Source organism: Delphinus delphis, chromosome 19 (assembly GCF_949987515.2).
Source record: "Delphinus delphis chromosome 19, mDelDel1.2, whole genome shotgun sequence".
NCBI classification, from domain to species: Eukaryota; Metazoa; Chordata; class Mammalia; order Artiodactyla; family Delphinidae; genus Delphinus; species Delphinus delphis.
This window is the reverse complement of record NC_082701.1, coordinates 28,801,693-28,827,190: the sequence shown is the minus strand read 5'-3', so window position 1 is coordinate 28,827,190 and position 25,498 is coordinate 28,801,693. Positions and strand designations below refer to the sequence as shown.

Sequence of the window (25,498 nt, the reverse complement as noted above, 5' to 3'; positions counted from 1 at the left end):
CTGAACTAGGAGTTAGGAGGCTTGCATTTTAATTCTGACTCTGCCATGATTTATGTAATGTTTGAACATAGGGATGGGAAGTGATAAAGGGTGATATTTAAGTGATATCTAACCTCTGTAAGGGGGGACTGACTCTAAGGTTTAATGCCTTATTTCTATCAGGATTACTGAATTTTAGTGGTGTGGGTTGTTGGTGGGGGACAATGTTATCTAAAATTTTCCCATTTAATTACCATTTTATTTTTATTTAGATTTGCAGATGATTATAAAGTCGCTATTCAACAGACTTACTCTTGGATAAATCAGACTGATACTTCAGATAAAAATGGGTTCTTGGTTCTACCAAAAAATAAGAAACGTTTACGACAGAAAGCAGCAGTTCATGTGCTGAATTTTTGGTGCTTAAATCCAGCTGTGGTAAGCTTATCATGCTGTAAATGAGAATACTGTCTTCTTGCTCAATACCAACAATTAGATAAATGTGCTTGACTGTTTTAAAGATGATTTTTATGTATCTAATGTTGTTTCCTTTTAGGCCTTTTCAGATATTAATGGCAAGGTTTGGACGATTGTTTTGACATCTGGGACATTATCACCAATGAAATCCTTTTCATCAGAACTTGGTGTTACATTTAGTATCCAACTGGAGGCTAATCATGTCATTAATAACTCACAGGTTAGGTTTTTTTTGTTGTTGTTGGTTTTTTGAAGGCTCTTAGTCTTTTTACCTCAGTATAATTTATAAACAAATTAAAAGGTAACTGAAGTACTGGCAAACAAATCCTGATAGGAAAGTCAACATTTCAGTTTTAGAATAAAGGAAAATTTGTCAGCTACTTGGTAGTGTCAACAAAAGGAAATACCAATAAATAGCATTCCTTCAACCCAGTGAGTAAAAATATACACTTTCAAGGCAAAGACCGCATTGCAATTTCCTTATTTAAATAAGTTTTAAGTTTTTTAATGAAAATGAAAACAAAAATTCAACTTTTTTTTTTAATGTAGTTCCTGATAGTTTAGTTATTTGTGTTTTTCTTTTCCATTAGACTATGGTATATCCTTATTCTAATTTTTACATCCTCATCTTTCCACTGCACCTAGATTAATACCTGGTATTAGTTAGCAAGTATTCAGCACGTTTGAATATCTGAAATGAATTAAAAGTATTCTTATGAGTCCTGTAACTTAAGATTTTAATTTTATTATTTATTTATTTATTCATTTGTTTGTTTGTTTTTATTTTTGTCTGTGTTGGGTCTTCGTTGCTGTCTGTGGGCTTCTCTAGTTGTGGTGAGCGGGGGCTTCTCCATTGAGGTGCACAGGCTTCTCATTGTCATGGCCTCTCTTGTTGTGGAACATGGGCTCTAGGCGCACAAGCTTCAGTAGTTGTGGCTGTGGGCTCTAGAGCACAGGCTCAGTAGTTGTGGCGCACGGGCTTAGTTGCTCTGAGGCATGTGGGATCTTCCCGGGCCGGGGCTCTAACCTGTGTGCCTTGCATTGGCAGGCAGATTCTTAACCACTGCGCCACGAGGGAAGCCCAGATTTTAATTTTTTATAACAATACCATGTAAATGTTACTTTAATTTTCCTAAGAATGTTTGAATTGTCATTTGTCAGTCTGCCTTCTATTTCTTTTTAGGAAGTAATTTAAAGTGGTTAGCTACATGCTTAATACCACCTGTGGGCCTAATATAATTCTAGTTCTTTATAAAGAACTATAGTTTTCAACTAAGAAGTATTTTTGGAAATTACTGGCATTTAGTAGGTGAGAGCCTTATGCTAAACTCCTATATAACCAAGGATTGTGCTTTCCAAAATCCAGAATGCTCCTGTATAGAAACATTGATATAAGCAGTAGCAAAGGAAAAATATATGTTGCACATTTTCAAGATATTTCCTTAGAGGTTCAAATAAATATGGGAAGTATTAGTAAATTCAGCATATATTTTTTCAAAAGAATGTTATTATAGGTTCTGTGTTCTCAATCTAGTGCACAAAAGCCCGTTTAACCTGTAATGTCACTAAATAATAATTAACAATAATAATAATGGTAGTTCAGCTGGATTCTGTTACATTTCCCCCAACTTTTAAAAAGTTTTTTATTTTAATTGTGGTAAAAAACACATGCCATAAAATTTGCCATCTTAACCATTTTTAAGTGTATAGTTCAGTTTTGTTAAGTATATTCACACTGTTGTATATAACCAATCTCTAGAGCTTTTTCATATAGCAACACTGAAATTCTATTCTTAAACAGCAATTCTCCATTACCCCCTCCTCTCAGCCCCTGGTAACCACCATTACACTTTTTGTTTTTATGAATTTGACTATTCTAAATACCTCATGTAAGTGGAATCACAAGGTTTTTGTGATTAGTTTATTTCGCTTAGCCTGGTGTCTTCAAGGTTCATCCTTGTAACATGAATCAGAATTTCCTTCCTTTTTAAGGCTTAGTAACATTCCAGTTTGTGTGTGTGTGTGTGTGTGTGTGTGTGTGTGTGTGTATCACATTTTGTTTGGTCATTCATTCCTTGATCACCCCAAATTTTTACTTAATTATAACTTGAAAAATGGAAAAAATAGTATTAATATAGTGAATATCTTTATACCCTTAACCTAGATTCATCAGTTTTTAACATTTTGCATCTGTATATATATGAGACAAAGGAAGAGAAGAGTAATATTGCAAAATGTTGATGATTACATTAATTTTGGTTATGGTATTAGAAAGTAATTTGTAGACATAGTGACACCTTGCCCTTAATTAGTTTAGCATGTTTCTCCTAAGAACAAGTACATAATCTTGCATAACCACAGTATCATGATCATATCCAAGCAATTTAATATTGATACAATAGAATCTATATTTTTCCAGATATTCCCAATGTGTCTTTTGTTATTTTTTGATGATAAGTGCATTTCACCATTTATTTAATGTTTAAGCTCTCACACTAGATTTTTACAAGCTGGTGAACACTGACAAATTATTTCTCCCACAGAACTATAACCACATGTTCTGGGACAGTATAAATATATGGTTGAGCTAACGTTAATACTCATCACCATTTTATCTATTACATAATAAAACAAATTGTCAAGTATCCACATATTAAGTTACACAGCTCAAAAGACATAAAACATTAAATGTCTGCTCAATTCATTAGCAGAAACTCACTTTTTTTTTGGCAAGAGAGGTTGGGAATCACACTTCAAACCAAAATAAGTTGGTAAACAACTTCAGATAAGTTTGAAAAAAAATTACAAGACTTTCAGAAATTTTATGATTAAGAATTGTTTTAGCTACAATAACAAAGTATTTCTACCTTTTAAAAACATATTTATAAATTTAAATACATATTCTACATGTTCTTCACAAGACAAAGGCAACATTTTACTAAAAATACTTAATAGCCCCCTCCCATTCTTTTTTCAGGCCCTCCCTATAAGTTACACCCCAAAGTGCAAACATTAAAATTAACTGTAAGGCTTTTTTGTCTGGAGACATTAAAGGCCTGTGCTTCTGTACAATGTAGATTTTCTATAACAGCACAAAATGAGTTTTATAGAAAGACATTAAATAATCACTGTAAGACTTGGTTAATTAAAAAAAAAGAGCAAATCTCATATATACTGGTATGAATGTAGAAGATGTAAACATATCGTGAGCAAATAACCTCATAGGCCCTACTTTCTATGTTGGAAAAGCTGGAAGGAATAAACCACATAAGGTCCAGAGTTTTCATAGTTCCTGGGATTTTAGTTCTATATCATACTAAAAATATACAAGAACTGTGCTGGGTATTTTGGCACCTAGTCTTTCTAAATTTCTTATATATTGATAAGATTCTGGCATGGAAACATTTAAAGACATGACTCAATACTGCATGATTTCAGGAAAGGTAATTTGGTACAAATGATAAGCACATTTTATTTTTTATTTATTTATTTTTTTTGGCGGTATGCGGGCCTCTCACTGTTGTGGCCTCTCCCGTTGTGGAGCACAGGCTCCGGACGCGCAGGCTCAGTGGCCATGGCTCACGGGCCCAGCCGCCCGCGGCATGTGGGATCTTCCCGAACCGGGGCACGAACCCGTGTCCCCTGCATCGGCAGGCGGACTCTCAACCACTGCGCCACCAGGGAAGCCCAATAAGCACATTTTAAATGCTGAACAGAAAGAATCGTTTGCTAAGTGGCTAAGTAGGTTGATCATAGCCCAAACATAGAGGTTGCAATTCTGCCAGGCTTGTGACCTGGTAAAACTGCTTTTCGACACTCCTATGGAAGTTTCATCAGACTTTACCAAGCCAACGTGCTGGCTAACATGTATGACAGATTCTGTCTGTCTAGGTTCCACTTCTAAGCAATGGCATCAGGCACCCCAGTTTTATTGAATGCAACAATTGTTTCTATGACCATTGGAGTCTTTGAAGCGCAGCCACATTTTAGGACGCTACTTCTCCAAATAGAAAAGTTGCTTGCTGTTAAAAGCTCCATGCCGCTTTTGTCTTATGAACTGTACTGCATCTTCATATTCCACCTTCAATTAATGCTAGGACGACAAGCAATGGACCTCTCCCAAGGCCTGCAACACAATGAAAGGCAGTACAACAACCAGGGTCTTCATGAAACTTAATTTTCACAAGACTTAACCAGTCATCAACCATCTGGTTACATGGTGGTACACCATCATCAAAAGGCCAATCGAGAACATGGATGCCTTCTTTCTCTACAAGAGTAGTGTCATAAGTTGCTTCACATACTCTTACTATTGTGGTAACCATACTTCTTAAGTTCCTCTATAAATTTATTTAAGGTTGCATTAGTTGGATTGTGTGTAATGAGAAATCTCACGTTCTTGTAAGTGACTTCCACAGGAGCTGAGCGGTTCATTCGAGCCATGTTAATTTAGTTAAAAAACACTCAATAGGCTTATGAAAGAATTTTAAAAATTGAATACAGAAATGATGCAGATAAACTGAGTCTACTTCAATATACTGCACTTGAAATTCTCAGTGCTTTCGAGTATGAAGTTGGGAGTAATGGGAAATGAAATGAACCTCCTGACAAGAAGCAGCAGTTCTTCAATCCAGTAATACTGAGGTAGTAGAAAAGGAGTTTACTGAGGTTTACCCCATCCAGGTCAGAACTCTTGTAAAAAATGCTCTGTGGATTTCAATTCAACACTTCTGTGTCCAGGTTAGCCACTCTTATGGGGGCTTCTTGGTGGAGTAGTAATGACTTTCTACAGTTCACTTGTCTGCATAGAGGTTGTGCTGTGCCTGGCAGTAGTCTCCACTGCCATTCAGAAACTCCATAAATGTGTGACCAAGAACACCACAGAACTGCCTCTCTCTAGCCTGTTCTCTTGGCATAGGTTTGGTTATCCCAAGAAAGGTCCACTCTTGTAGCTTCACTCTCAGGGCACCGAATGCTCCCAATGTGTCTTTTATACCTGTTTATTTTTCTTATTCTTGATTCAGGATCCAGTCAAGTATTATATATTGCATTTGGTTTTCAAGTCTCTTTAGTTTTTTTTTTTCTTATTTTAAACTGAAGTATAGTTGATTTACAGTATTAGTTTCAGGTGTACAACATAGTGATTCAAAGTTTTTATAGATTATTAAAACTCCATTTAAAGTTTATACTCCATTTAAAGTTATAAAATATTGGCTATTATCCCTATGCGGTACAATATATCCTTGTAGCTTATTTATTTTATACATAGTAGTTTGTACCTCTTAATTCGCTACCCCTATCTTGCCCTTCCCCCCACTAGTAACCACTAGTTTGTTCTATTTGGAAATCTTTTCTGTTATATTCATTTGTGTTGTAATTTTTAGATTCCACATGTAAGTGATAACATACAGTATTTGTCTTTCTCTGTCTGACTTATTTCACTTAGCCTAATACCCTCCAGGTCCATCCATGTTGTTGCAAATGGCAAGATTTCGTTCTTTTTTATGGCTGAGTACTCTTCCAGTGTGTGTGTGTGTGTGTGTGTGTGTGTGTGTGTGTGTGTGTGTGTGTACCACATCTTATTTATCTGTTCATCTGTGATGGACATTTAGGTTGCTTCCATATCTTTAACTATTGGAAATAACACTACTATGAATATTGGGGTACATGTATCTTTTCAAATTAGTGTTTTTGTTTTCTTCAGATATACTCCCAGAATTGGAATTGCTGGATCATGTGGTAGTTCTATTTTTAGTTTTTTGAGGAACCTCCATACAGTTTTCCATAGTGGCTGCACCAGTTCATGCCTCTTTAGTACTTAAAATAGTTTCCTTGCCCTTTTTTTCTGTCTTTCATGACATTTTTAAAGAATTCAAGTCACCAGTTGTCCTTAGGAATATTTTATAATCTGGAATTTTCTGATTGTTTTCTCATGATAAGATTCAAGTTAAAGTGTTTGGTAAGAATACTATATAAGTGATATTGTTGCTTCCCATTGTATCATATCAAGAAACACATACTATCAGTTTGTCTTATTACTAGTTGATCATTTGGTTTAAAGTTGATTAAACTGGTATCCATCAGATGTCATCTTGCAAAATGTACCTCAATCTTGTATATCATTTCCAAATATAAGACTATTACATTTTTCAACAATCTGAAGTGTTTATATTGTCTTTAGAATACTAATAAAATTTGTACTTTCTCTTAGTCAAATTAACTATACTAAGGCTAGACCTATGTGAATGTAGAGGAATTGCACATAACTGTAAAATTTGGTGGGTCTGATTTTCTGACTATAGATCTTTGAGCATCAGGGAATTTGTGAAACAGTAGTTCCTGTCATAATTGAATCTTAGAGACTTAACTATAGCAGATCGTACCAGCCCTCATCTCTTATTTTGGATTCATTTCTGATTTATTCATTTCATTTGTTCCTATCATCTAACAAAATGTTGTTACCTGCTTAATTTTGTAAAGCTGTTGAGGAAATACATAAATATAACCTGTTTTTCTTTCATCCTAAGAGAATTCAGTGGTCTGCCTAAAGTAAAACTTTCATAAATTAAATCTATATATAATTAATTAAAGGTAATAGGAAAAACCCCCAACAATTTAAAAGTAAATTTTCTTTAAACTCATTGCTTGATCTTTTTTTGACATACACGTAATTAAGGCTCCCAAATTAAATGCTAATTTGCCTGCCTCATTTAAGCATAACTCTAATACTGACATATTTATATTCTAGGTTTGGGTTGGCACCATTGGGTCAGGCCCCAAGGGTCGCAATCTCTGTGCTACCTTCCAGCACACGGAAACATTTGAGTTCCAGGATGAAGTGGGAGCACTTGTGTTATCTGTGTGCCAGACTGTGAGCCAAGGAATTTTGTGTTTCCTGCCATCTTACAAGGTAAAGGAATATTTATTTTTTCTTTTGCCTTTAAAAGATCATGTGGCATAACCACCACAAGCAACAGGGGAATTACAGTTTCCTAAACTTCATATATTATTTTACTTGTTTACTAAGATGCTGCCTGATGGTTCTACCACAGATTTTTATTCTTAGAGGCAGGTTGATATTTTCATGGTTAAAGGAAAAAGCATTATTTTCACTTTGATAAATTATACTATTTGAATGTTTCAGGAATCTGAATAAGACTTTCTTTGTTGCCTATCTTTTTTTTTTGGAGTATAATTGCTTTACAATGTTGTGTTAGTTTCTGCTGTACAGTGAAGAGAATCAGCTATATGTATACATATATCCCCTCCCTCTTTGACCTCCCTCCCACCCACTTCCCCCCATCCCACCCATCTAGGTCATCTCAGAGCATGGAGTTGAGCTCCCTGTGCTATACCGGAGGTTCTCACTAGCTATCTATTAGGTTGGCCCAACCCAATATTTTACACCTGGTAGTGTATTTATGTCTAACCTAGTCTCCCAATTCATCCCACCCTCGCTTTCCCTCCCTGTGTCCACATGTCCATTCTCTACGTCTCTATTCCTGCCCTCGAACTAGGTTCATCTGTACCATTTTCCTAGATTCCACATACATGCATTAATATATGATATTTGTTTTTCTCTTTCTGACTTACTTCACTCTGTATGACAAACTCTAGGTCCATACACATCTCTACAAATGACCCAGTTTCGTTCCTTTTTATGGCTGAGTAATATTCCATTATATATATGTACCACATCTTCTTTATCCATTCATTTTTCAATGGAAATTTAAGTGGTTTCCATGTCCTGGCTATTGTAAATAGTGCTGCAGTGAACATTGGGGTACATGTGACTTTTTGAATTATGGTTTTCTCAGAGTATATGCCCAGCTGTGGGATTACTGGGTCATATGGTACTTCTATTTTTAGTTTTTTTTTTTTTTTTTTTTTTTTTTTTTTTTGCGGTATGCGGGCCTCTCACTGCTGTGGCCTCTCCCGTTGCGGAGCACAGGCTCGGACACGCAGGCTCAGCGACCATGGCTCACGGGCCCAGCCGCTCCGCGGCATGTGGGATCTTCCCGGACCGGGGCACGAACCCGTGTCCCCTGCATCGGCAGGCGGACTCTCAACCACTGCGCCACCAGGGAAGCCCTCTATTTTTAGTTTTTAAAGGAAACTTCATACTGTTCTCCATAGTGGCTGTATCAGTTACATTCCCACCAACAGTGCAAGAGGGTTCCCTTTTCTCCACACCGTCTCCAGCATTTACTATTTGTAAATTTTTTTTTTTTTTTGTAGATTTTTTGATGATGGGCATTCTGACCTGTGTGAGGTGATACCTCACTATAGTTTTGATTTGCATTTCTCTACTAATTAGTGATGTTGAGCATCTTTTCATGTGCCTCTTGGCCATCTGTATGTCTTCTTTGGAGAAATGTCTATTTAGGTCATCCTTCCATTTTTTTTTTTTTTTTTTTTTTTTGCAGTACGCAGGCCTCTCACTGTTGTGGCCTCTCCCGTTGTGGAGCACAGGCTCCAGACGCGCAGGCTCAGCGGCCATGGCTCATGGACCCAGCCGCTCCGCGGCAAGTGGGACCTTCCCGGACCGGGGCATGAACCTGTGTCCCCTGCATTGGCAGGCGGACTCTCAACCACTGCGCCACCAGGGAAGCCCATTGTCCTTCCATTTTTTGATTGGGTTGTTTGTTTTTTGATATTGAGCTGCATGAGCTATTTGTATATTTTGGAGATTAATCCTTTGTCCGTTGCTTTGTTTGCAAATATTTTCTCCCATTCTGAGGGTTGTCTTTCCGTGTTGTTTATGGTTTCCTTTGCTGTGCAAAAGCTTTGAAGTTTAATTAGGTCCCATTTGCTTACTTTTGTTTTTATTTTCATTACTCTGGGAGGTGGATTTAAAAAGATCTTGCTATGATTTATGTCATAGAGTGTTCTTCCTACGTTTTCCCCTAAGAGTTTTGTAGTGACCGGTCTTACATTTAGGTCTTTAATCCATTTTGAGTTTATTTTTGTGTATGGTGCTAGGCAGTGTTCTAATTTCATTCTTTTACCTGTAGCTGTCCTGTTTTCCCAGCACCACTTACTGAAGAGGCTGTCTTTTCTGCATTGTATGTCCTTGCCTCCTTTGTCATAGATTAGGTTACCATAGGTGCTTGCATTTATCTCTGAGCTTTCTATCCTGTACCATTGATCTATATTTCTGTTTCTGTGCCAATACCGTACTGTATTGATTACTGTAGCTTTGTAGTATAGTCTGAAGACAGGAAGCCTAATTCCTCCATCTCCGTTTTTCTCTCTCAAGATTGCTTTGGCTATTCGGGATCTTTTGTGTTTCCATACAAATTGTAAAATTTTTTGTTCTAATTCTGTAAAAAATGCTTTGGGTCGTATAGTCATTTGCACAGTATTGATTCTTCCAATCCAAGAACATGGTATACCTCTCCATCTGTTTGTGTCATCTTTGATTTCTTTCATCAGTGTTTTATAGTTTTCTGAGTACAGGTCTTTTGCCTCCTTAGGTAGGTTTATTCCTAGGTATTTTATTCTTTTTGTTGCAATCTTAAATAGGATTGTTTCCTTAATTTCTCTTTCTGCTCTTTCGTTGTTAGTCTATAGGAATACAAAAGATTTCTGTGCATTAACTTGGTATCCCTCAACTTTACTAAATTCATTGATTAGCTCTAGTAGTTTTCTGGTGGTATCTTTAGGGTTTTCTATGTATAGTATCATATCATCTGCAAACAGTGACAGTTTTACTTCTTTTCCAATCTGGATTCCTTTTATTTCCTTTTCTTCTCTGATTGCCATGGCTAGGACTTCCAAAACTATGCTGAATAATAGTGGTGAGAGTAGACATCTTTGTCTTGTTCCTGATCTTAGAGGAAATGCTTTCAATTTTTCACCATTGAGAATGATGTTTACTGAGTTTGTTGTATATGGCCTTTATTATGTTGAGGTAGGTTCCCTCTTAGCCCACTTTCTGGAGAGTTTTTATCATAAATGGGTGTTGAATTTTCTCAAAAGCTTTTTCTGCATGTATTGAGATGATCATATGGTTTTTATTCTTTAATTTGTTACTATGGTGTATCACGTCGATTGATTTGCATATATTGAAAATCCTTACATCCCTGGGATAAATCCCATTTGATCATGGTGTATGATCCTTTTAATGTGTTGTTGGATTCGGTTTGCTAGTATTTTGTTGAGGATTTTTGCGTCTATGTTCATCAGTGACATTGGTCTGTAATTTTCTTTTTTTGTGATATTTTTGTCTGGTTTAGTATCAGGGTGATGGTGGCCTCGTAGAACGAGTTTGAGAGTATTCCTCCCGCTGAAATTTTTTAGAAGAGTTTGAGAAGGATAGGTGTTAGGTCTTCTCTAAATGTTTGATAGAATTCACCTGTGAAGCCATCTGGTCCTGGACTTTTGTTTGTTGGAAGATTTTTAATTACAATTTCAATTTCATTACTTGTGATTTGTCTGTTTATATTTTCTAATTCTTCCTGGTGCAGTCTTGGAAAGTTGTAACTTTCCAAGAATTTGTCCATTTCTTCCAGGTTGTCCATTATATTGTCATATAGTTGCTTGTAATAGTCTCTTATAATCCTTTGTATTTCTGCAGTGTCAGTTGTAATTTCTCCTTTTTCATTTCTGATTGTATTGATTTGAGTCCTCTCCCTTTTCTCTTGATGAGTCTTGCTAAAGGTTTATCAATTTTGTTTAATTTCTCAAAGAGCCGACTTTTAGTTTTATGTAATTCCTGTTTGATTTCTTCAGTGATCTCTTGATTATTTAGCAGTGCACTGTTTAGTCTCCATGTAGTTATGGGTTTTTTTTTCCTGTGGTTGATTTCTAATCTCAGTGTCGTGGTCAGAAAAGATGCTTGATACAATTTCAGTTTTCTTAAATTTTCCAAGGCTTGATCTGTCCAACATGTGATCTATCCTAGAGAATGTTCCGTGTGCTCTTGAGAAGAAAGTGTATTCTGCCACTTTCAGGTCGAATATCCTATCAATATCAATTAAGTCTATCTGGTCTGTTGTGTCATTTAAAGCTTGTGTTTCCTTATTTATTTTCTGTCTGGATGATCTGTCCGTTGGTGTAAGTGGGGTGTTAAAGTCCGCTACTATTACTGTGTTACTGTCAATTTCCCCTTTTATGGCTGTTAGCATTTGCCTTATGTATTGAGGTGCTCCTATGTTGGGTGCATAAATATTTATAATTGTTATACCTTCTTCTTGGTTTGATCCCTTAATCATTATGTAGTGCCCTTCCTTATCTTTTGTAAGTCTTTATTTTAAAGTCTATTTTATCTAATTTGCAGTATTGCAAACTATCTGCAGTATTGCTACTTCAGCTTTCTTTTAATTTACAGTTGCATGGAATATCTTTTTCCATCCCGTCACATTCAGTCGGTATGTATCCCTAGGTCTGAAGTGGGTCTCTTGTAAGACAGCATATATATGAGTCTTGTTTCTGTATCCATTCAGCCAGTTTGTGTCTTTTGGTTGGACATTTAGTCCATTTACATTCAAGGTAATTATCGATATGTATGTTCCTATTACCATTTTCTTAATTGTTTTGGGTTTCTTTTTGTGGGTCTTTTCCTTCTCTTGTGTTTCCCACCTAGAGAAGTTCCTTTAGCATTTGCTGTAAAGCTGGTTTGGGGGTGCCGAATTCTCTCAGCTTTTGTTTGTTTGTGAAGGTTTTGATTTCTCCATTGAATCTGAATGAGATCCTTGCTGGGTAGAGTAATCTTGGTTGCAGGTGTTTCCCTTTCATCACTTTAAATATGTCCTACTACTCCCTTCTGGCCTGCAGAGTTTCTGCTGAAAAATCAGCTGATAACCTTATGGGGATTCCCTTGTATGTTATTTGTTGCTTTTTCCTTACTGCTTTTAATATTTTTTCTTTGAATTTAATTTTTGCTAGTTTGATTATTATGTTTCTTGGTGTGTTTTCTACTTGGGTTTATCCTGCCTGGGATTCTCTGTGCTTCCTGGACTTGGGTGGCTATTTTCTTTCCCATGTTAGGGAAGTTTTCGACCATAATCTCTTCAAATATTTTCTTGGACCCTTTGTCTTTCTCCTCTTCTTCTGGGACCCCTAGGATTCGAATGTTGGTGTGTTTAATGTTGTCCTAGAGTTCTCTGAGACCATCCTCATTTCTTTTCATTCTTTTTTCTTTTTTCTGCTCCTCGGCAGTTATTTCCACCGTTCCGTCTTCCAGCTCACTTATTCGTTCTTCAGCCTCAGTTATTCTGCTATTGATTCCTTCTAGGGTATTTTTCATTTCATTTATTGTGTTGTTCATCATTGTTTGTTCTTTAGTTCTTCTCGGACCTGTTAAACATTTCTTGTATTTTCTCGATCCATGCCTCCATTCTATTTCCAAGATACTGGATCATTTTTACTATCATTACTCTGAATTCTTTTTCAGGTAGGTTGCCTATTTCCTCTTAATTTATTTGGTCTTGTAGGTTTTTATCTTGCTCCTTCATCTGTTAACATATTGTTTTGTCATCTCATTTTTCTTGATCGGTGGGGCTGTGTTCCTGTCTTACTGGTTGGTCTGAGTCATCCAGCCCTGGAGTTTGCAGTTAGTTCGGTAGAGCTGGGTCTTGGAGCCAAGATGAGGACCTCTGGGAGACCTCACTCTGTTTAATATTCCCTGGGGTCTGAGGTTCCCTGTTAGTCCAGCTGTTTGGACTCGAAGCTCCCATCACAGGAGCTCAGGCCTGACTCCCGGCCTGGAACCAAGATTCTGCAAGTTGCACAGCACAGAAAAAAAAAAAGGAGCTGAACAATAAGAAAGAATAAAAAATAAAATAAAATTGGAAAAGTTAAAAATGTACTAGAAAAAATTAAGATATAAGTGAAACAACAATAACTAGCCAAAACAGAACCACAACAGGAAAAATAAAAGGGGTGGCCAGAAAATGCTTTGGCTGTTGGGAAGCGGAGTTTAGGCGGAGGTGGGGCCTAGGCTCAGGACCAGTGTGGCTAGAAAAGGTCCTGGGGGTTGGTGGCGGGACTAGGACTCAGCACAGCTGGAGGGGGCCTCAGAGGGTGGAGGTTCAGGCCCAGGACCCCAGCAGGCTCCTTGGGGTCCGAGTGGGTAGGGGCCCCATTCCCTTCCAGTCCTCTGATCTCTCAAAGGTCTCTCACCATCCCTGCTGATCTCCTCACTGTGAGTGGGCCCTTCCTAGCGTGGGAACCTTTCCCCTGCCCCAGCCACCCCTCAGGGGCACTGGTCTGGTCTCACCTGCACTTCACCCCCTCCCTCCCCCCTGTGTCGTACCTGGTTGCGTGGGGGTTCCTCCCATCCCCTTAGGTTTCTGAGGTCCCCCACCAGTGCCTGGTAGGTGCCCTAGTTATGAGGAGATGTAAACTCTGCATCCTCCTACTCTGCCATCTTGACTCCGCCTCCTGTTGGCCGTCTTTTTACTTCATGTATTTGAGTAGAAAAAAATGTTTTTTCTTGTTTTTAGAGTTGCTGTGAGTTTTAATAATATTTTCTTATGTTAAATTGAGTTATATCTTGTATTTTAGTCCTCCTAATACTCAAAGCATTAAAAGCACATATAATTCCTGAGAGTAAAATCATACGTTATGAAAATCTAAGCTAAATTTCAATGTAGAGAAGTGGCATTCCCTTTTCTTTTTTCATAGGAAGTTATTATATATGTAAGACATTAGCGTAAGTAATATATTTGAATGGGAATATTGATACTTTTGGCTCTTCTTCTGTCTACATACTGCTATGGTCTGATGTTTCTCCCCATATGTTTCTCCCCATATGTTAAAATCCTAACCCCCAAAGATGATGACATTAGGAAGTGGGGCCTTTGGGAGATGCTTATGTCATGAGGATAGAGTCCTCATGAATGGGATTAATGACTTACAAAAGAGGCTCCAGAGAGATTCCTTGTCCTTTCCACCATGTGAGGACACAGTGAGAAGGTGCCCACTGTGAACCAGGAAGAGGGCCCTCACCAAACATGACCATGCCGGTGCCTTGATCTTGTACTTTCCAGAACTGTAAATGATAAATTTCTGTTGTTTATAAGCTACCCAGTTCCTGGCACTTTGTTGTAGCAGCTGGAATGGGACTAAGACGCATAGTTTGTTCGCCAAATATGCAGTAAATTAGTTCTTCTGTAGATAAATTGAAGGAATTACTTTCAGAAGAAATTTAGTCATATAGGTTTTTTTTTTAATAAGAATGTCTAAAAATGGACATATACATATTCAAAATTCTTAATACAAAGCAATATTTATTCCAGAGTGTAAACACCTACACCAAAAGTTATGTTAAGGAAAACTAATAATTAAGACTGGAATTAAAGAAAAGCAAGGTCTCAGCACATTAAGAAAACGTTTTAAATTGACACCACAATGTAAATCAACTATATTTCAATAGAATAAAATTTTAAAGAAAGAAACCCTTTTTATAGTTTCCAATCACAATCACAAAAAGTGAGCCAGGAATTGCCCAGTTGAGTAAATGAACAATTTCATTTTCTGTTAGGCTTCAACAAAGTTTTTAGTTACTAATTCAATCTTCTCACTAGCTTTAAAATTCTTCAGATTGTCTACTTCTCCATGATTTGGTTTTTGTAGATCATGTTTCTAGGAATTCATCCATTTTGTCTAGGTTATCCAGTTTCTTTCCTTCTGCTAGTTTTAGGTTGTTTGCTCTTCTTTTTCTAGTTTCTTAAGGTGTAATATTAGGTTATTGATTTAAAATGTTTTTCAAGTGTGCGATTACAGATATAAATTTCCCTCTTAGCACTGCTTTCTTTGCATCCTATAAATTTTGGTATGTTTTGTTTTCATTTTCATATTTGTCAAGGTATTTTCTGATTTCTCTTGTGATTTCTTCTTTGACCTATTGGTTGCTTAAAAAGTGTGCTTGATTTCCTTACATTTGAATTTTCTAGTTTTCTTTCTGTTATTTATTACTTGTTTTATTCCATTGTGATCAGAAAAGGCATTTTGTATGATTACAGTCTTTTATTGAGACTTGATTTGTGGACTAGCATGTGGTCTCTCCTGGAAAATGTTCCATGTGCATTTGGGGAAAATGTGTATTCTCCTGTTGTTTGGTGGTGTTCTATATATGTCTGTTAGGTCCAGTTGCTTTACAGTGTTGTTCAAGTTCTCTATTTCCTTATCTATCTCTGTCCAGTTTATATGCATTATTAGAAATGGGGTATTGAAATCTCCAACTGTTATTGTAGAATTATCAGTTTCTCTCTTCAACTCTGTCATTGTGTGCTTCATATGTCTTGGGTGCTCTAGTTTTGGTTTTGTTTACAATTGTTACATGTTCTTCTGAATTGGCCCGTTTTATCAATATGTAGTATCCTTTGTCCATTGTAACAATTTCTGGTGTATTTGTCTCATATTAATAATGGCATCCTACCTTTCTTTTGGTAATCATTTGCATGGAATCCCTTTTTCCGTCCTTTTACTTTTGACCTTCACATCTTTAGATCTAAAGTGAATCTCTGTCTCTTTTTTAAATTGAACTATAATTGATTTACAGTATTGCATTAGTTTCAGGTATACAACGCAGTGACTTGGGTTATTACAAGATGTTGGGTATAATTCCCAGTGCTAAACAGTAAATCCTTGTTGCTTATCTATTTTATATATAGTAGTTTGAACCTGTTAATAAAGTGAATCTCTTGTAGTCAACATATAGTTGGACCATATATATTTTTAATCCATTCTGCCAGTGTCTGCTTTTTGATTGGAGAATTTAATTCACTTATTTTTAAAGTAATAAATGTAAGAAAAGACTTCAGCCATTTTATTATTTGTTTTCTGTATGTTTTACAGCTATTATGTACCTCACATTTCCTCCATCATTACCTTTTTTGTTTGGTTGATTTTTTTGTAGTTACACATTTTGATTCTTTTCTCATATTCTTTCGTGTATATTTCATAGGTTTTTTTTTTTTTGTGGCTAACATGGGGATTGCCTATAACATCCTAAAGTTATAACAGTCTGATTTTTTAAAAATTTATGTTATTGAAGTATAGTTGATTTACAGTGTTGTGTTAATTTCTGCTGTATAGCAAAGTGATTCAGGTGTGTGTGTGTGTGTATGTATATTTTTTCATATTCTTTTTCATTATGGTTTATCACAGTGCTATGCAGTAGGACCTTGTTTATCCATTCTGTATATAATAGTTTGCATCTGCTCATCCCAAACTCCTGATCCATCCCTCCCCCCACCACACTTGGCAACCACAAGTCTGTTCTCTATGTCTGTGAGTCTGTTTCTGTTTCGTAGATAAGTTCATTTGTGTCATATTTTAGATTTCATATATAAGTGATATCCTATGGTATTTGTCTTTCTCATTCTGATTTACTTCACTTAGTATGATAATCTCTAGGTCCATCCATGTTGCTGCAAATGGCATTATTTCATTCTTTTTTATGGCCGAGTAGTATTCCATTGTATATATGTACCACATCTTTATCCATTCATCTGTCAATGGGCATTTAGGTTGTTTCTGTGTCTTGGCTATTGAGAATAGTTCTGCTATGAACATAGGGGTGCAGGTATCTTTTTGAATTATAGTTTTGTCTGGATATATGCCCAGGAGCAGGATTGCTGGATCAAATGGCAACTCTAGTTTTAGTTCTCTGAGGAACCTCTGTACTGTTTTCCATTGTGGCTGCACCAACTTACATTCCCACCAACAGTGTAGGAGGGTTCCCTTTTCTCCACACCCTCTTCAGCATTTGTTGTTTGTAGCTTTTTTTAATAATGGCCATTCTGACTGGTGTGAGGTGGTACCTCATTGTAGTTTTTTTTTTTTTTTTTGCGGTATGTGGGCCTCTCACTGTTGCGGCCTCTCCTGTTGCAGAGCACAGGCTCCGGATGCGCAGGCTCAGCGGCTATGGCTCACGGGCCTAGCTGCTCCGCGGCACGTGGGATCTTCCCAGACCGGGGCACGAACCCTTGTCCCCTGCATTGGCATGTGGACTCTCAACCACTGCGCCACCAGGGAAGCCCCTCATTGTAGTTTTGATTTGCATTTCTCTAATAATTAGTGATGCTGAGCATCTTTTCATGTTCCTATAGCAGTCTGATTTGAATTGATACCAACTTAACTTCATTTGTGTACAAATACTCCACTTGTAGACAGCTCCATCCCCCCATTATGTTACTGATGTTACAAATTATTTCTTTATACATATGTTCTTGATAACTCAGGATTATAATAATTTTTATGCATTTGCCTTTTAAATCCTGTAAAAATTAAAAATAGAGTCCTAAACCAAAATTACAATAATAGTGGCTTTGTATTTGCCCATATATTTACCTTTACCTTTATTATACCATTATATGGTCTTAAGTTGCTGTCTTGAATCCTTTCATTTCATAATGAAGGACTCCCTTTAGCATTTCTTGTAGGGAAAGTCTAGTGTAATGAACTCTCTCAGCTTTTGTTTATCTGGATATGTCATAATTTCTTTCTCATATTTGAAGGACAGTTTTGTCATATGTAGAATTCTCAGTTGATAGTTTTTTCTTCAGCATTTTAAATATGTCATCCCACTGCTTCCTGGCCTCCAAGGTTTCTGATGAGAAGCGAGCTTATGATCTTATTGAGGATCCTTGTATGTGATGAGTTGTTTCTCTCTTGCTTGCTTTTATAGCTTTTAATGCTTATTAGAAAAAAGAGAGAAATATCTTAAAATTATAGTCTAAGTTTGCACATTATAAAAAAAGAGGAAAATAAACACAAAGAGAGAAGGAAATAAGTAAGAACAAAACAATAAAATAGAAAACTGATAAATAATAGAAACAAATAAATGAAACTAAGAGCTATAGTCATTATTAAAGTATACTAATAAAATGAAAAACTTAACCAGACCGGGCTTCCCTGGTGGTGCAGTGGTTGAGAGTCTGCCTGCCGATGCAGGGGACACGGGTTCGTGCCCCGGTCCGGGAGGATCCCACATGCCGCGGAGCGGCTGGGCCCGTGAGCCATGGCCACTGAGCCTGCACGTCCGGAGTCTGTGCTCCGCAATGGGAGAAGCCACAACAGTGAGAGGCCCACATACCGCAAAAAAAAAAAAAAAAAAAAAAAACTTAACCAGACCAATTAAGAATAAATAAATAAATAAATAGAATAGAATAAATGTTACCAATATTAGGAATTAAGAGGGAACATGGTTACAGATTCTGTTGAGTTAAAAAGATAATAGAGAAATAATTTCAAAAACTTTATGCCAGGGACGAAGTGAGAGAGTGGCATGGACATATATACACTACCAAATGTAAAATAGATAGCTAGTGGGAAGCAACCACATAGCACAGGGAGATCAGCTCAGTGCTTTGTGACCATCTAGAGGGGTGGGATAGGGAGGCTGGGAGGGAGATGCCGGAGGGAGGAGATATGGGGATATACTTATATGTATGGCTGATTCACTGTTGTAAAGCAGAAACTAACACACCATTGTAAAGCAATTATACTCCAATAAAGATGTTTAAAAAAAAAACTTTACGCCAAGCAGTTAAACACCTTACCTGAAATAGACAAATTCCTTGAAAGACACGGATTATGAAAATTGACTCAACAAGAACCAGGTAATTCAAATAAAATATCTGTTGAAAAAATTAAAGTAGTAATTCAAATTTTTCAACAAGGAAAAGTGTAGGCTCAGATGTCTTCATTGCTGAATTCTATCAAGAATACACACATTTGGGGGACTTCCCTGGTGGTGCAGTGGATAAGACTCCACGCTCCCAATGCAGGGGGCCCAGGTTCAATCCCTGGTTAGGAAACTAGATCCTACATGTATGCCGCAACTAAGAGTTCATATGCCACAACTAAGGACCCCACAAGCTGCAGCTAAGGAGCCCACCTGCCACAACTAAGGAGCCCACCTGCTGCAGTTAAGACCCGGTGCAACCAAATAAATAAATATTTTTTAAAAAGTACACAAACTCAAAAAATAGAGGAAGAAGGAGCACTTCCCAACTCATCAGGCAAGCATAACTCTGATATCAGAGCCAAACAAGGACATTACAAAAAACAAAATTGTAGACCAACACAGTCCTAAAAGTCTTTAATAAAAAATTGGTAAATTTAATCCATTAATATAAAAAGGATCATACATAGTGACTAAGTGGGATTCATTCTGGGAAGCCAATAATTGTTCAGTCTTTAAAAATCAAGCATTATAATTTACCAGAACAGGATAAATTAGAAAAAATACATGTTTATCTAAATTTTTCAGGTAAAGCATTTTACAAATTCATTGCCAATTTATGATGTAAACTTTTAGTAAACAAAGAACAACCTGATAAAGGGCAATCTATGAAAAACTTACAGCTAACATCCTGCTTAATGTTGTAAGAGTGAATGCTTTTTTGCCTAACTAGGCACAGATATCCATTCTCACTGCTTGCATTCAACATTGTATTCAGTGCAGTAAGGCAAGAAAAGGAAATAAAAGATATAAGGATTTGAAAGGAAGTAAAATTGTTTTTGGTCAGACTTCGTGATTGTGTACTTAGAAAATCCTAACGAATCTACCAAAAAGCTATTAGAATTAATAATTAAACGTAGCAACCTCTCAGTCTAGAGCAGGTCAATATACATAAACAGATTGTATGTCTATACTAGTAATGAACTATTGGAAAATAAAATTTAAAACAGTACCACTTAAAAACATTTAAAAAGCATGAAATTATGTGCATGACATGTATGACCTGAACACTAAAAAGTATAAACATTGCTGAGAGAAATTAAAGCCTATATAAAAAATCTATGTAAATGTGGAGAATACCACGTTAATGAGTTGGAAGTCTCAGTATTGCTAAGGTGTCTGTTTTCCTGAAATTTATCTATACACTCAAGCCAATCTTAGTATAAAAATAGAAATTTCAGTAGCCTTTTTCTTTAGAAATTGATATGATTCTATAATGCACACAAAAATGCAATTACTTTGATTTTTTTAACTTAGAAAAATAAATAAACAGAAAGCTAGAAGTTGTAAAATACCTGGTTTCAAGATTTACTGTAAAGCTACAAAATTCAAGACAGTTGGGTATGGGTATAAGAATAGACAATACAGTTGACCCTTGAACAATGTGGGGGTTGGGGCACCAACTTTCTGAGCAGTCAGAAATTTGCTATCACTTTACAATTGGCCCTTCATGTCTGTGGTCCTGTATCCTCAGATTCAACCAACCACTGATTGTGTAGTACTGTAGTATGTATTTACTGGAAAAAAAAAATCTGCATATTTAAGTATGAAGCAGTTCAAGCCCATGTTGTTCATGTGTATATCAGTGGAACAAAACAGAGTCCAGAAATAGATCCACATGTATATATGTATGGTCAACTGACTTTTGACAAAGATATCAGGGTAATTTAATGGAGAAGTGGCAGTCTTTTCAAGAAAACAGAACACTTCTATATCCATTTGAGATAAAATGAATATTGATACCTTATAACCTTTTATAACCTTATAAAAATTAACTCAAAAGTGATCACATACCTAAACATAAAAGCTAAAACATAACTAAAATCACCTCTTCAAAGAGCTTATCTCCAAATATAGTCACATTCTGAGGTACGGGGGGTTAGGGCTTTAACATATGAATTTGGGGGAAGAACAAAGCCCATAACAGGGTGCAAAAGAACTTTTGAGGGAAACGTAAATGTTCCATATTTTGATTATGGTAGGAGTTTCTTGGGGACATGCATTTGTCAGAACTCATTGAGCTGTTTGCTTAAAATGGTTGTATTTTGTTATGTGTAAATTATACCTCAATAAAATTGCTTTTTGAAACAGCAAAACATCAACTCAAATAAAACAGAAGAAATAAAAATTCTCATTGCAAATCTGATTAAAATTTAATTAAGATAGGGACTTCCCTGACGGTCCAGTGGTTCAGACTCCACACTTCCGCTGTAGGGGGCAAAGGTTCAATCCTTCCTTGGGGAGCTAAGATCCCACGTGCTATACCAGGCACCCAAAAATTTAAAAAATAAATAAATAAATAAAATATGTTTATCTGGAAAGGATAATATAGGATTTTCCCACACAGGAATATGGTGTGTGACTATACTACGAATTGTTTTTGTATCCTTCAGTAAAATTAGGTAGTTAAACCAACAATGAAACAATGACCTTACCACTTTGCCTTTAACAGAAGTACATAAATAGATACATTCTGCTTTTCATTAGGTTAGCTGGTATTCTACTATAAATAAATAGCTGAAAAATTAACTTTTTGATATGAAAATCTGTGTGTTTGATTGTAGTTCAAATTCACTTATAAAATGAATGTTGAATTATTTATACAAATTGACATGCCATGAGTTTTTAGTTAATCAATCTTATGTTATAGTTTATATTCCCAACAAGCTTCTACTTCACCTTCATGAAGTCTAGAATGTTTAATAATGTAGGTGCAATAGGCAGGTAAGAGTTCAGCTAAAGCAAATCATCAACCCAAAAAAAAAAAAAAAGGGGGAGGGAAAGATGTTATAAGATTTTAAAATGGTAAACAAAATAATGAAATTCTATTTTAATTAATGAATAATATGTCTATATATACAACATTAAGACTAGAATGCTATTAACATCTAATATTAGATACCAATCCATAATTATGACATAATGAGAATAATTGATGAAGTATTTTTTTAATGTTCTTTTTAAAATTTATTTATTTTATTTATTTTTAGTTGCATTGGGTCTTTGTTGCATGTGGGCTTTCTCTAGTTGTGGTGAGCAGGGGCTACTCTTCATTGTGGTGCGCGTGCTTCTCATTGCAGTGGCTTCTCTTGTTGCAGAGCACAGGCTCTAGGCATGTGGGCTTCAGTAGTTGTGGCATACAGGCTCAATAGTTGTAGCTCACAGGCTCCAGAGCGCAGTCTCAATAGTTGTGGCGCACGGGTTTAATTGCTCCGTGACATGTGGGATCCTTCCGGACCAGGGATCAAACCCATGTCCCCTGCATTGGCAGGTGGATTCTTAACCACTGTGCCACTAGGGAAGTCCCGATAAAGTATTATTATTGTTTTACAGATGTATAACTCACAATTTTAAAACATATCTAATTACAATGGCATAGTAAACAGCTTCCATAGGAACATCAGTAACTGATGATAAATCAACTGAAGTTTATAGGCATTAGCCCTTTTCTCTTTGTTGGATACTTTGTCTTTGATAAGATAACAGGTCCCAGGACTTTTTACATCTTAATGTAGACAGATTGATGACTTGTACACTAATGGTTTTTATCTTAATCTTGTTTAAAAGCATCTTTTTACTTTCTGATACTCTGATACCCTTTGAGTATCAATTCTGATACTCATTTTCAAAAGTTACTTTTGCTAGCACTGCTACTGATTTTACCATAGATACATTTTTTTTTAGTGTATGTTCACCTTGTCTTGTAACAGTAAAAAAAATCTTAAAAATGACAATTGTAACATAGCTTCCTAGTAAAAGTACATTTTCTAAATAAGTGAAAATTTTAAGTAAATTTTTAAAAGTGCTGGCTTTATTATAATAAACATTGCATACTTAAATATCCTACTTTTTGTTTCTATTGATTTTCCTTTTCCGGATGTTTCATGTAAATGGAATCATACAATATGTGGCCTTTTGTGTGTGGCTTCTTCACTTAGCATAATGTTTTCATGGTTTATCTGTGTTGTAAGATGAATCAATACTTTATTCCTTTTTATGGATGAATGTATTCCTTTTACTTTCAATCTGTTTGTATCTTTGAATTTAAAGTGTGTCTTTTGTAGATAGCATGTAGTTGGATCATTTTAAAAAGTCTGTTCTGGGGCTTCCCTGGTGGCGCAGTGGTTGAGAGTCCGCCTGCCGATGCAGGGGACACGGGTTCGTGCCCCGGTCCAGGAAGATCCCACATGCCGCGGAGCGGCTGGGCCTGTGAGCCATGGCCGCTGAGCCTGCGCATCCGGAGCCTGTGCTCCGCAGCGGGAGAGGCCACAACAGTGAGAGGCCAGTGTACCACAAAAAAACAAAAAAAAAAAAAGTCTGTTCTGCTAGTCTCTGCCTTTTTAGAGTGTTTACTCCATTTAAATTTAACGTAATTATTGATAAGGTAATTTTTACATCTGCCACTTTGCTATTTGTTTTCTGTATGTTGTCTTTCTCTCCCTCTATTCCTCCATTACTTCCTTCTTTTCTGTTAGATATATATTTTCTAGTGTGCCATTTAAATTTTTCTAGTGTGCTCTTTTAATTTCATTAGCATTTCTTTTACTATATATTTTTGAGTTATTTTCTTAATGGCTGTCCTGGGAATTACAATAAACAATTTATACAGTGTAGTTTGAATTGATACTAAATTTCAATAGTATGTTAAAACTTAGATCTTCTATAGCTATATTATGTCCCACTTTCTTTGTGCTATCGTTGTCATAAAAATTACATATTTATACATTGTATGCCTATCAGAACAGATTTATAATTATTGCTTTATGCATTTGTCTTTTAAATGAGACAGGAGACAAAAAGTTGCAAATAAAAATATTTATACTGCCTTTTTTTGTTTACGTATGTTGTTACTTTTACCAGTACTGTAATTCTTCCTGTAGATTTCACTTACTGTCTAGTGTCTCTAAACACTCATTCTTAAATAGAGTCTGCCGTGCACCTCTCTCAGTTGTAATCCATTGTCATTATCATGGAGCCCTTTTGATCTGATGGTAAGGTATTGGGAAAGGCAAAGCATCCTCTAATTCTTTGATTAAGTCTCAGTCCTTTAGTGGGCCTGTGTCCTTGGGCTATAACCTTCACATGTGTTTCTCAGCTCTTTATTCATCTCCTTAGATGAGTCAGGAAGTCTAGAGGGAGCTGAAGTTTGGATAATTTTCCTTTTCCCCAATTTTGGATAAGGCTGTAGCAAAGTCTTCTCCCTTACTGGGAGATTGGCATTTGTTATGGTGAATGCCTAGAGTATATTTCAAAATGGTTGTTTTCCCCCTCTCCCTGCCAGAAAAAGGAGGGTTTTTCTTAACTCTTTACTGTGATAACTTTGGGGGGGATGTTCCTGGAGGTAGTATCTACAAAATATGGGGGCCCCCTAGGGATGTGGCCCATAGGAGTTTCTCACTATTACACTAGTATACACTGTGCCTCCGGCAATTAATCCAAATTATCATTTAAGCATTCCTACCAATTTATGGTTTTAGTGTCTTCTGCGCCCAGTAGCATTTCTGGACTGTGATTCTCTGTATTCACTATCTCTTCAGATTTTAGGATAGCAGTTTGCCTTATGACCTCAGTTCTCTGATGTGTCCAAGTCATTGATTTTCAGTTTGTTCAGCTTTTTTCTTGGTGTAAGTTGGGTATGATGACTTCTGAGTTCTTTACATATTGGAGCTGAAAGTGGAAGTCCTAATTTTATCTTTTAAAATATATTTTCAACTGAGTTTCAGAATGTAGATAGAATTTACTTAAAAGATAGAACCAACACATTGTAATAGTCTTTGTCTGTACCACTGTCAACTCTTACACGTTACAGTGGCTAGAGTCATTGAATGTCATCTCTTTTGCATTTTGAAGGGGTTAGACATTGGACATGCAGAAGACATGAGAGCTTACATTAGAATTTATTTCGGGGGAAATTTGGGACATACAAATTTAAGTTTTCAAATCACACATTGCAGTGGTAAATAATTGTTTCCTGTATGTCTAGATAATTACAATCCATGTTTTACTCAAAACTTTACTCTTTTACTGAGAGAAATGAAATGAATTTCCTTTTATTATAAACTGCAGCATTTGTGTAAGGATAAAAATGAGAAAGTTGTCGTTCTAGATTCCCCTCACACACACACACACACACTCTCACACACACACACACACTTCTTTCAGAGCCTTCTAAAGTTACTAAATATTGTAATAGTTTCATGAGGAATACCATTCCTCCACTAAGATAAATTTGATTTTGACTCTATTGTCATTTAACTAGTGGCACCACTGCTTTAGAACTCTCTGAGAGATCATTTTTATGGGTACAAGAGTTTTTAAACTCTTTTTATGGATAGAGAAGTTTCC

General features: G+C 36.3%; 1 protein-coding gene and 1 pseudogene across 1 annotated transcript in view; one reads left to right on the top strand and one right to left on the bottom strand.

The window, feature by feature from the left end:
- The window catches only part of BRIP1 (BRCA1 interacting DNA helicase 1), a 195,935-nt gene that overhangs the window by 89,863 nt on the left and 80,574 nt on the right, over positions 1 to 25,498 (top strand). The window contains 3 exon segments of the mRNA XM_059996631.1: positions 252 to 417; positions 536 to 676; positions 7,205 to 7,366. Coding sequence (XP_059852614.1) covers positions 252 to 417; positions 536 to 676; positions 7,205 to 7,366 — 469 coding nt within the window.
- On the bottom strand, positions 4,385 to 4,899 carry LOC132414127 (protein tyrosine phosphatase type IVA 1 pseudogene; annotated as a pseudogene).